The sequence below is a fragment of the Pan paniscus genome, chromosome 1 (assembly GCF_029289425.2).
Source record: "Pan paniscus chromosome 1, NHGRI_mPanPan1-v2.0_pri, whole genome shotgun sequence".
Lineage (NCBI taxonomy): Eukaryota > Metazoa > Chordata > Mammalia > Primates > Hominidae > Pan > Pan paniscus.
The window spans coordinates 126,772,955-126,785,000 of record NC_073249.2 but is presented as its reverse complement, the minus strand read 5'-3'; the positions used below and the strand labels follow the sequence as shown (position 1 = coordinate 126,785,000).

General features: G+C 40.1%; 1 protein-coding gene across 10 annotated transcripts in view; it reads right to left on the bottom strand.

The window, feature by feature from the left end:
* DBT (dihydrolipoamide branched chain transacylase E2) overlaps positions 1 to 6,355 on the bottom strand; it is a 75,968-nt gene extending 69,613 nt beyond the window's left edge. For 3 of the 10 annotated variants that reach the window (XR_010110808.1, XR_008626122.2, XM_055115609.2), the window contains exon 1: positions 6,155 to 6,343. Coding sequence is in view for 5 of the 10 variants with exons in the window: in XM_055115609.2 (XP_054971584.1) it covers positions 6,155 to 6,205 (51 nt within the window). In the remaining 5 variants the exon portion in view is untranslated. The other 7 variants (XR_010110807.1, XM_055115596.2, XM_055115615.3 and 4 more) reach the window with 6 other exon arrangements.
* Positions 6,356 to 12,046: the final 5,691 nt, after the last annotated feature.

Genomic DNA, 12,046 nt, shown 5'->3' with positions numbered 1-12,046 from the left:
TGGTGCCCGGCCCAGACATCATCTTTATATTTACAATTTCCCTGTGGAACATACACGTTAGCCCTCTTCAACACACGGGAAACTGATGGGAAAGGTGAAGTAATTTGTCCAAGGTCACACAGCAAATAAGTGGAACAATCGAGCTCTGAAGCTAAATAAATTTGATGTCAAAGACCCTAGAAATAGGAGAAATAATCCCTAATTTCAAAGAGTTTACAACGTATGTGAGAAAATAAACACACATACAAACACACTCAAGCATGGACATGCATGCTCTAACTTTTTGTAATAAGAGGCATAGGCTTCTTTAATATAGTCCATAGGTTTACGAAAAAAAAAAAAAGAGGCATAGGCAGTACGTGATAAAGGAGTTTAAGCAGGCCGGGCACAGTGGTTCATGCCTGTAATCTCATTGCACTCCAGCCTAGGCAACAAGAGCAAAATTCTATCTCAAAAAAAAAAAGGAGTTTAAGTAGAGGGGTCTGGTGGGCTTTTTTTCACGTTAGTATGACCTGGGAAGGCTTCTTGGAGGAAGATTTAAGCTGCACTGTGCATAATAAGCATACATAATAAAAGAGCAGAAGGGCACTTTTAAGGCAGAGGAAACAGCATAAATAAACTACAGCAGAAATTGACTTAGCATATCTGCTGGGACATTGAGCAGCTTGATTTGGCTTGACCAAAGGTATAAAAGAGAGCAATGGAAACAGCTCAAGGAGGAAATGGTTGATGACTATAATGTCAGTATAAGGAGTTTGAACTCATACATTATGGGTTATTGAAGAAAAAGGATTAGGAAATTAGTAGTGGTTTATTGAATAGATTATAACAGATAAAATCTGGAGAGAAAGGGAGAAGTCAAGAAACTATTACATACCAAAATTATCAAAAAAGGATTTTTTTTAAAAAAGAACTATTACCGTATTCCTCTCTTATCTCCTTATGTGCAGCGGACACGTTCAAGATCCCCCGGTAGGTGCCTAAAACCATGGACAGTACTGAATCCTACATATTCTACATATACCATGTTTTTCCTATACATACATACCTATGATAAAGTTTAATTTATAAATCAGACACAGTAAGACAGTAATAATAATAACTGATAATAAAATAGAAAAATTATAATAATATACTGTAATAAAGGTTTTGTGAATGTGGTCTCTCTCTCAAAATATCTTACTGTACTGTGGTCACCTATTTTCAGACTACAGTAGATCATGGGTAACTGAGACCACAGATAAGAAGGGGAGAGTACTGTATAGTATTTGAGACACAAAGCAACAGGCTCCTGACTGAGGTAATTAATAGTAGAAAAAGAAAAAAAGCAACAAAAGTACCATAGGCAGTATATGATTAATATAATAGTAATTGAATGGCTCTGAGGAGAAGGCTGAAAACACTGTGAAGTTGCTGAATAGATGGATTAACAGGCAACAGGAAAGAGGAGAAGAAATAATTTTTCAAGCTAGAATTCTAAATTTTTTTTCTAGAAACAGACAATTAGACTAGTAAATTATATTTTTTAATTTTCTTCAAAGACAGGGTCGGCTGGGTGCAGTGGCTCATGCCTGTAATCCCATCTCAAATAATAATAATAATAATGATAAAATAAAGACAAGGTCTCACTTTTTTGCCCAGGATGGTCTTAAACTCCTGGGCTGAAGCAATCCTCCTGTCTCAGTCTCCCAGAATGCTAGGATTACAGGTGTGAGCCACCACACCCAGCTAGACTAGTAAATTAAGCATAAGGCTTTAAACCTCCAATTTTAAAAAGGCATGCTTATGGAATTATCAGTTTTATATATTTTATATTTGAAGCAATTCTCAATTCATCTATGAACAATACTAAAGACACCTAATTCTATGGGGACCATCTGTACCAATTTGCCTGAGGTGACACCCAATTCACCTCTAGTGATTCAAGGCAATTATTAATAACACCATTTTCATTCTCAAATACATCCTGGTTGAACAACTATACGTGTAGTCTAAGTCTTAATGCAATTATTTGACTAAAATAGGTCTTTCCTTGATTTTAAAAATAATTCAGCCAGGTGCAGTGACTCATGCCCATAATCCCAACATTTTGGGAGTCCAAAGCAGAAGGATCACTGGAGCCCAGGAGTTCAAGACCATACTGGGCAACGCAGTGAGACTTTGTCTACTAAAAATCAGAATAATTAGCTGGCTGTGGTGGTGAATGCCTGTAGTCCCAGCTACTTGGGAGGCTGAGGAAGGAGGACCACTTGAGCCCAGGAGGTCAAGACTGCAGTGAGCCAAGATCATGCCACCACACTCCAGCCTGGGCAACAGAGCAAGAACCTGTCTCAAAAATAATAATAAATAAAATAAAAAATTAGGCCAGGTGCAGTGGCTCATGCCTGTAATCCCAGCACTTTGGGAGACTGAGGCAGGCGGATCACGAGGTCAAGAGATCCAGACCATCCTGTCCAACACAGTGAAACCCCGTCTCTATTAAAAATACAAAAATTAGCTGGGCATGGTGGCACGTGCCTGCCCAGTTACTTGGGAGGCTGAGGCAGGAGAATCGCTTGAACCCGGGAGGCGGAGGTTGCAGTGAGCTGAGATTGCACCACTGCACTCCAGCCTGGCGACAGAGTGAGACGCCGTCTCAAAAAAAATAAAAATAAAAAATTAATAATTCAATATCACAACCAGGACAGAAGAACATAAAGGGAAATGAAACTGTTCACCAAAGTAGCATATTAAGGAAATATTTAATAATAATTCAATAGGCAGCTGTTGAGCACCCCTAAAGTCAGACATTGTACTGGACTTGGAAATGCAAAGCTAAATAAGATGCAATATATAGTTCCTGAATTCAAATTGCTTACACTTTACTACAGGAAGACAGACACAACAGAAAAATTCCAAATGGCATGATTAATCAAGAGTCAAATACATTATGTCCTAGGGAAATGTAAAACACAACATTATAAGGCTATTTTAATAATTTACTACGGGGGTAAGAACTGTTTTTGCTTACAACTTTTTACAAGAGTTTACAAACCTGACTTTTTTTTTACTGAGTCATTTAAAAAATATTTATGCGCACCTACAATGTGCCAGGCACTTGGGATTATACAGAGAACAAAACAGATGCAATTTCTTCCCTTATAGAATGCACAGTACAGTGAAAGGTAAAGACAAGTAAACCGGTGATTATAACACGTGCTATAATGAAGGAAATAGAGTGTGTTAAGGGAACCTAGCTGGAGAAAGTTATGTTGAAGTAAGACCTGACGGATGAGTAGGTGTAACCCAGGGGATGAGGTATGTTGCAGATAAGGCCACAGTGGAGTAAGGCAAGAGTCTTTAAAGCAGAGGAAATACATGTGCAAAGGTCTGGAGTTGAGAGAGAAAGCACAGTGTGTGTGCAAATAACTCAAGTTGTTCAACAGACTTCTAGTGTAGTTTAGTGTGGAATAAGGGTGGGGAAGTGTCAGAGTTGGGGTTGGGATGGGTAGGTTTTGGTAAGGAATGAGATCTAAGAGACTGGAAAGGTCCAGATCATAAATTGCCTCATAGTCATTTGAATTTTGGACATTTTGCTGAGGGCAGTTTTAAACAAGAAAATGACATTATCAAATGTCTCTTACTTTATAAGATCACTCTGGCTACACTATGGAGAATGGGTTGGAAAAACTACAAGACCACTGGAGGCATATAATCCAGTTAAGAAGGGCCAAGACACCTCCAGTTGAGGGCAGGGTGGAAAAATCATGACTAGATTTCTTCAGAGAGAATTACAGGCTCAAATCAAGAGAAACTGGGCCAGGGGCAGTGGCTTACGCCTGTAATCCCAGCACTTTGGGAGGCCAAGGCAGGAGGATCACCTGAGGTCAGGAATTCAAGACCAGCCTGGCCAACATGGCAAAACCCCGTCTCTACTAAAAATACAAAAATTAGCCAGGCATGGTGGTTCGCGCCTGTAGTGCCAGCTACTTGGGAGGCTGAGGCAGGAAAATCACTTGAACCCAGGAGGTGGAGGTTGCAGTAAGCCGAGATTGCACCACTGCACTCCAGCCTGGGCGACAGATCAAGACTCTTCTCAAAAAAAAAAAAAAAAAAAAAAAAATTAAGAGAAACTGGTTTGAGGGTTCAGTTCTAGAGGCTGGAGAGTCTGACCTGCTTTGAAGCTTTATGGCAGACACTGTGAGAAGACTAAAGACAAGCTTTTCTGCTGGGCATGGTGGCTCATCCTGTAATCCCAGCACTTTGGGAGGCCAAGGCGGGCGGATCACTTGAGGTCAGGAGTTTGAGACCAGCCTGGCCATCATGGTGAAACCCCGTCTCTACTAAAATACAAAAATTAGCTGGGCATGGTGGCGTGTGCCTGTAGTCCCAGATATTTGGGAGGCTGAGGCAAAAGAATCGCTTGAACCTGGGAGGCAGAGGCTGCAGTGAGCCAAGATCGCACCACTGTACTCCAGCCTGGGTGACAGAGAGAGACTCCATTTCAAAAAAAAAAAAAAAAAAGACAAGTTTTTCTAAGCTCCCTTGTGCTAGCAGGGGCCATGTAACACAGTTCTGGCCAGTGAGACTGGAACCTCCTCCTCTTCCGCCTTCCTGCCTTCAACATAAAATAAGAAGTCGTAGCAGCCCTCTTGTAAACAGTAGGAAAAGGACAAATGAACTACTAGGGAAATGACGACATTGATAATCATAAGCCACTTAATGCGAGCTGACATCTAATTGGGGATGCTCTGTATGCATGGATACTTAATTTCCTATTTATTGGTTGGGTTTTTAATTGCAGCTGGAAAACATCACATACATATGAAACTGGAGATTTCCAGGACAGTAGGATATATGGGTTTGGAGTAGACCTGGTTGGAAGACTGGGGAACTTTAGGACTCATCAGCATAGATGGTAACTAAAGCCAAAGAGTGGATGGGATAACCCAGAAAGTGGGAAAAGTGCAGAGGGCCAAAGTCAGAGCCCTTTAGAAAAAGCAATATTTAAAAGGCGGGAAGTGAAACAGGATATTGGGATGAAGTGGCCAAAGATGAAGAAAGAATAATATTGGGAAACTGGTGTCACAGAAAACAAGAATGGAAAGCTCTAGAAAGAAGAGAGACCAATATGTGTTAAGTGTTGCTGAGAAGAGCTCTCTTCTCCTGGTTATCTCTTACTTATCCTTCTTAAATCTCAAGTCATACAGTATCCTCTGGGAACTCCTCTGACCCCCAAGTCCACCATAGGTGTCCAATCCTGTTTCCTGTAGTTCTAGGCACTTGTCCCATCACAGTACCTCTCATGCTGGGTTGTAATTTCTATCTGTCTCCCTCTCCTTTGTCCTCCACCACAAGGTTGTAATCTCTTGAGAAGGAAGATATGATGTCTATTTCATATTTGTATCTCCAGTGCCTAACACAGTACCTGGTACATAGCAGGCTCTTGAAAGTTTTTGTAAGATCGGGGTCACCAAGGCAGGAGCATCTAGGGAAAGGGAGAAGAGGCAGGAAGAAGAAACACTAAGCAAATAGGGTGTAACAAGTATCGTTACCGGTATGTGTCAGTGCTTGGTGCTAAGACTGGGAGAAAGAGAAGGAAGTGCAGGGGAGATGGTGGTGGGTCACAGCCTTGGTGACAAAAGGGTAGGAATGATATGTGGTGCGGACATAGAAGTACAAGGCAAAAGAGTGACGCCGAGCTGCTCAGTTCTTCGGAAGCAGGGAACCCTGCTGATATTCTATAACTTGAACGGCCTCTTCCTCTACACACTGTAGATTCCTTGAGGGTAGGGGTCGTGTTACCAGTGTTTGGCATACTGTGGGTACGCAATAAATGCTAAACGAATATATCTCTGGATCCACAGCGCCTATCACAATGCCTGGCACCTGGAAGGCGCTCAATGAAACGCTAGCTGGGCCTCGGGGTACAGATGGAGCAGGAGGACGGCTGAATCGCTGCAGAAGCGCTTCCAGGTAAGGGGAGGGAGTGGGTTTCCACTCCAGACTGGTCGACTCGCTCCGTTCTCTGCCCTTTATTTTGCATGCATCCCTTCACCTCTCCATCACGCGTGCCCTGGACGCCTGGCACCGGAGGAGAAAGTAAAACACCACTCCTGGATGACTCCGGACAAATCACTCCTTCCCGGCCTCAGATCTGCCCAAACGTGCTTACCAGCTTCCCCGCACTCCTGCTCCAGGTTCTCAGCATACGGACTGCAGCCATCTTACCCCGGAAATGACAACAGTGCCGCAAACTGGAGAGACTCTCCTCGGCGCGGCCTATCAGGAGATGGGAAACGCGCCTCCCCCTGGGCGACCAATAGGGAGGGAAGAAACGAGCCTCCCACCCAACAGCCAACCAGGGAGTAGGGCGGAGCCTGAGCTAAACCCTAGAATCTGGGACCCAGCGGGGAGTGAAAAGAGCCTGGGGGACGGAGGCGGGGCAGAGGGCAGCCCAAATTTAACACCGCTGTGTAAATACAGATGCACCAAAGATAATCTTTTTAGTGTATGTGATGGGGAAAATAGAGAGTGTTAAGGAAACACAAAGAAGGGTACTTACCTCAAGAAAGTTATGTTGCAGTAGGACCTGAGGGATGAGTTGGAAAACATTTCCCCGTCTTCATCTTGTAGTGTAACCGCCCCAAATACAGAAAATAGAATATTTCTATACGTTGTAGCAAGGCTCTGGACAACTAGTTGTTTCACAAGTCCATACAGCAGTACTTCCCAATGACTGCCTTTTTTACTCCCATTTATGTTTTTGATTACCAAAATTGGCTAATCAATTTTTTTCATGAAAGATGAACATTACCTAATGTCTAAAATAAACATGTTATCATCTTTCTTTTTACAGACTGCTATCAGATGCAGCTAACTAGCATATGCAATACATGTCACAGACACATGATCTTGATTTAGTTGTCTCTTAAAGAAATGTCAAATTCAGGTCAAGTGGAACTGGTAAAGAACAGATCAGAGCTTTCTTTTAAAAGGCAGTCTTCCTCAGAGCAACTAGGAAACCAATTCCTGGAAATGTCCAGGATGACATTAGTCTGTTATTGCTTCTTACGTGGGAATGAAAATCTGCACAGATGTCTAAGGAATTACAGAGAAAGAAAACTGGAACAAATACATTTTAAATGCTCAACATTGAAGATTAGTGGTTATGAAACAAAATCTCAGGTATTTCACAACTTCATTGTTTAATATGACCCAAACACTTTTTCCCCTCATTTGCCATTTTATGTATTACACACCTACACACAAAAAATCAATGCAAACAATAAATCTTATTATCTTTTTTGTTTGTTTGTTTGTTTGGTAGAGATAGGGTCTCTTGGGCCAGGCGTGGTGGCTCCTGCCCATAATTCCAGCACTTTGGGAGGCTGAGGCAGGCAAATGGCTTGAGCTCAGAAGTTCAAGATGGGATCTCTCTATGTTGCCCAGGCTGGTCTCAAAGTCCTGGTCTCAAACCGCGATCTTCCCATTTCAGCCTCCCAAAGTCCTAGGATTACAGGCATGAGCCACGGGGTCCGGCCTAAATAGCTATCTTTCTCAGAAAATCTAGACTAGTCAAAAGAATTTCAAGTTTTTACATTTCCTTAAAAATGTTTATAGACATTATTAATATATTTGATAATCCCACAAGCATGTGTTTGTATAAAAAGCAGTGGCAGTTGTACCTTTGAAGTGAATCATCTCCCTTCCAAGCTGCTGCTATACAACTTTCTTTGTCCTAATTTCGTTTTTAACTGTACCTGCTCCTCAGAAGATAACTAGTTTATCCTTTACCGTCTTCTTATGTCAATGGATTCTTGCTTCTATATTCAGTATAATATGTGTCCTTATCTTTCATTCCAGCATCTGGAAAGAAATACACCATCTATTCCCTAGTTAATTCTTTTATTCGAGTTTGAAAGAAACAAAGACCCCATTTCTTCTCTTTTTTTAGATTTAAAAATGGCCAGTTATGACCCACCAATTCCACTCCTGGATAGCTACATAAGAGAAATGACAACAGTGTTCACACAAAGACTTGTATAGGAATAATCATAACAGCATAACAGCCAAAATCTAGAAACAGCCCAGATGTCCATTAACAGGTGAATAAACAAAATGTGGTACATCCATATTCTGAAATATTATTCATCCTTAAAAATGACTGAATTAGCGATAATTGCTATGACATGGATGAATGTCAAAAAAATATTATGCTAAGTAAAAGAATACAAGCACAAAAGATCACATATTACATGATTCCATTTAAATTAAATGTCCAGAAAATGTTGATTTATAGAGATGAAAAACAGATTAGTTTTAGTTATATTAGTTATATAATAAGATTATATTAGTATTATTAATTAATAAGGTTAGCATTAGAAAACAAATTCGCCTGGGGCTAGAGGTGGAAGGGGCAGTGATTGCAGAGGCAAGAGAGATTTTTTTTGTGGTGATGAAAATTTTCTTTTGCCACTTTGTGGCAATGATTGCATAATTCTGTACATTTACTAAAAATCTTTGAATTATACACTTAAGACAGGTGAATTTTATGGTATGTAAAGTATACCATAATAAAGCTGTTAAAACTGTGTTATATGAGAGAATAATGAACATATGAATAAAAACAAATACATAAGTCTGGACGTGGTGGCTCATGCCTGTAATCCCAGCACATTGGGAGGCGAAGGCGGGTAGACCACGAGGTCAGGAGTTCGAGACCAGCCTGGCCAACATAGTGAAACCCCATCTCTACTAAAAATACAAAAATTAGCCGGGCATGGTGGCATGCGCCTGTAGTCCCAGATACTCGGGAGGCTGAGGCAGGAGAATTGCTTAAATCTGGGAGGCGGAGGTTGTGGTGAGCCAAGATTGTGCCATTGCACTCCAGCCTGGGCAACAGAGCAAGATTCCATCTCAAAACAATACAAAACAAATACATATGTCACATGATAATATAACAAAAACCCTTGAACCTACCACTCAACTTTAAGAAATAGAACCTATGGAAAAACACATTATGTAGGTTGTCTAAAAATAAAATACATTTTAAACTAAAAAAAAAAAAGAAATAGAATCTTTCCTGTTAGTGAAGATCACTGTCTGCTCCTTCCTTTACCTCTCCCCTTCATAAGCGTTATCTTGAATTGTGTTTATCATTCCTTTGTTTATTTTAGAATTGACCACATATACATATATGGATGGATGCCTAGTAACATATTATTTACTTTTGCTTGTTTTTGAGTCTCATAAAAATGGTATTAAACTGTATGTATCTTTCTGCAACTAGTTTTTCTGACATGATTTATTTATCCATTCTCTACTGAGTGGATATTTGTGCTATTTCTAGTTATTTGCTATTACCGTCAGTGCTGTTATGAACATTCTTGATCATTTCTCCTGGTGCATGTTCTAGGGTTTCTTTAGCACAGCGCTTCTCGGACATTAATGAGCATTCATAGCAACCGGGGATCTTGTTAACAAGCAGATTCTAATTCAGTAAATGTGGGTAAACCTGCCATTCTGCATTTCTAACAAGCTCCAGGTGATACAAATGCTATTGGTTAGCCAACTACACTTTGATTAGTAGGCTTAGGATAAATACCTAAAAGTTGAATTGTTGAAACAGGGGTTATGTTTATCTTCAAGTTTACTCTAGATAATATGAGATTGTTTTCCAATGTGATTGTACAAACTACATGCCTAGCTGCTGTATGTTTATTGTTCCTCATTTGATATTGTCAGATTTAAAATTTTCCCCCAATTTAGTAATTATAAAATGATGTTATAATCTTAATTTGAATTTCCCTGATTATTAATAAAGTTGAGCATGTTTCTACATGTTTATTAGCCATTCTTAGAGTGCTTGCTCAATTGTTGATATTTCTAAGATGGTTGTCTATGTTACTTTCTATAAATGTGGGACAAAATAAGATGAAACAATTTATCCTTAAGAAAATGACTGTGGGACAGGTACGGTGGCTCTGTAATCCCAGCACTTTGGAAGGCCAAGGCGGGAGGATCGCGTGAGCTCAGGAGTCTGTGACCAGCTTGGGCAACATGGCAAAACCCCATCTCTACAAAAAATTAGCTGGGGGTAGTGGCGTGTGCCTGTAGTCCTACAGACTGAGGCGAGAGGATCACTTGAGCTCTGGAGCTCGAGGCTGCAGTAAGTTGTGATTGCATCACTGCACTCCAGCCTAGACAACAGGGCAAGACCCTGCCTAAAAGAAAAAAAAAAATAGAACATGACTGTGGCTTCGTTAAACTGACACTCTGCTCTATTCAATGGAATTCTCAGAAAGAGTGACGTTTACCAAAATGCAAGATGCTAATTAATGAAGGTCTTAAATTACTTGTTTGGCTCCTTGGTGTGCCTGACTGGTGTAGAAAAATCTGAGGATGACCTTCTGAATTCTGCTCTGAATTCTAAGTGGTCAGGAGATAAATGTAGCCTAGAGTCAGCCCCTGCATTGACCATTACCCCAAAATATACCAACACATGCTTGCCTGAGCTACTGTAGTTTAACTATTTATGAATTTTGAGGACTTTTAATAGCCTAAGTATTTAAATATCATTACTTATTTAGAAACTGTTCCAATATATGCTTAGTCAACTATGTTAATATAGAGTTGTATGTATTGTATATAATACAGATATATATTTTGTTTAATATGGATAGTTTGTAGTGATTCATTAAGAGTTTGAATTATATATAGATCTGCCTCTTTTTTGCCTATCATGGGCAAGTTTCAGTTTTCTTGTGTACAAGATGAGATTGACATTGATAATACCTTCCCTACCATCTTCAACATACCTTCAGGGATATTTTGAAGATCAAAGGAATTCTAGTATCTTGATACAACTTTATATGATGAAACAGTCTATATAAATGTAGTATTAATATATTGGATGACTTATCAAGAAGACAAATAACAAATGTTGGCAAGGGTATAGGGAAAATGAAACCCTTGTAAACTGTTGGTGGCAATATTTGTAAATTGGTACAGTTTCATGGCTGAACAATACTTCGTTGTATGGATATACTTTATTTTTGTGAAAATAGAAGTTCCTCAAGAAATTAAAAGTAGAACTACCATATGATTCAGCAATTTCTCTGTGAGCATAAACCCAAGGGAAATGAAATCAATATCTTGTAAAGATATCTGTAGCATTATTCACAATAGCTAAGATATGCAAACAACCTGTGTCTATTGATGAATACATCAACAAAAAAAGTGTTGTTTATGTAAAAACAAAAAAAATTTAAAATAAAATAAAATGCCTGTCCATGCTTTTTGCCCATTTTCCCTCTATAGTGTATCTTTTTCTAGTTGATTACTTTAGGAGTTCCTTATATATTCTGGATTCTTCTAATCCTTTTAATTTACATGTGTTGCTAATACTTTCTTCCAGTTTGTGACATGTCTTTGCTTGCTTTTTTGAAGGAGTCCTTTGATGCACAGGGTTCTTAATTTTAGTGTAGTTAAAACATATTAATCTTTTCTTTTTTTGAGGCAAGGCTTCACTTTGTCACCTAGACTGGAATGCAGAGTCGCAATTACAGCTCACTGCAGCCTTGAACTCGTGGGCTCCAACAGTCCTCTCACCTCTGCCTTCCTAGTAGCTGAGACTACAGGTGCACACCACTACATGCAGCTAAGTTTTTTTTTAACCGTTTTGTAGAGACGCGGTCTCACCATGTTGCTCAGGCTGGTCTCAAACTTGAGGGCTCAAGCGATCCTCTCACCTTGGCCTCCCAAAATGCTGGAATTTCAGGCTTGAGCCACCGTTCACAGGCCAACAGTATTTATCTTTTGTTTATAATTAGTGATTTTTGTGTCTTGAGAAATACATCCCACCTGGTGCAGTAGCTGATGCCTGTAATCCCAACACTCTGGGAGGCCGAAGCAGGGGGATTGCTTGAGCCCGGGAATTCAAGACCAGCCTGGGCAGCATGGCAAGACCCCATCTCTACAAAAAGTACAAAAATTAGCTAGGTGTGGTGGCACATGACTGTAGTCTCAGCTGCTCTGGAGGCTGAGGTGGGAGGATCGCTTGAGC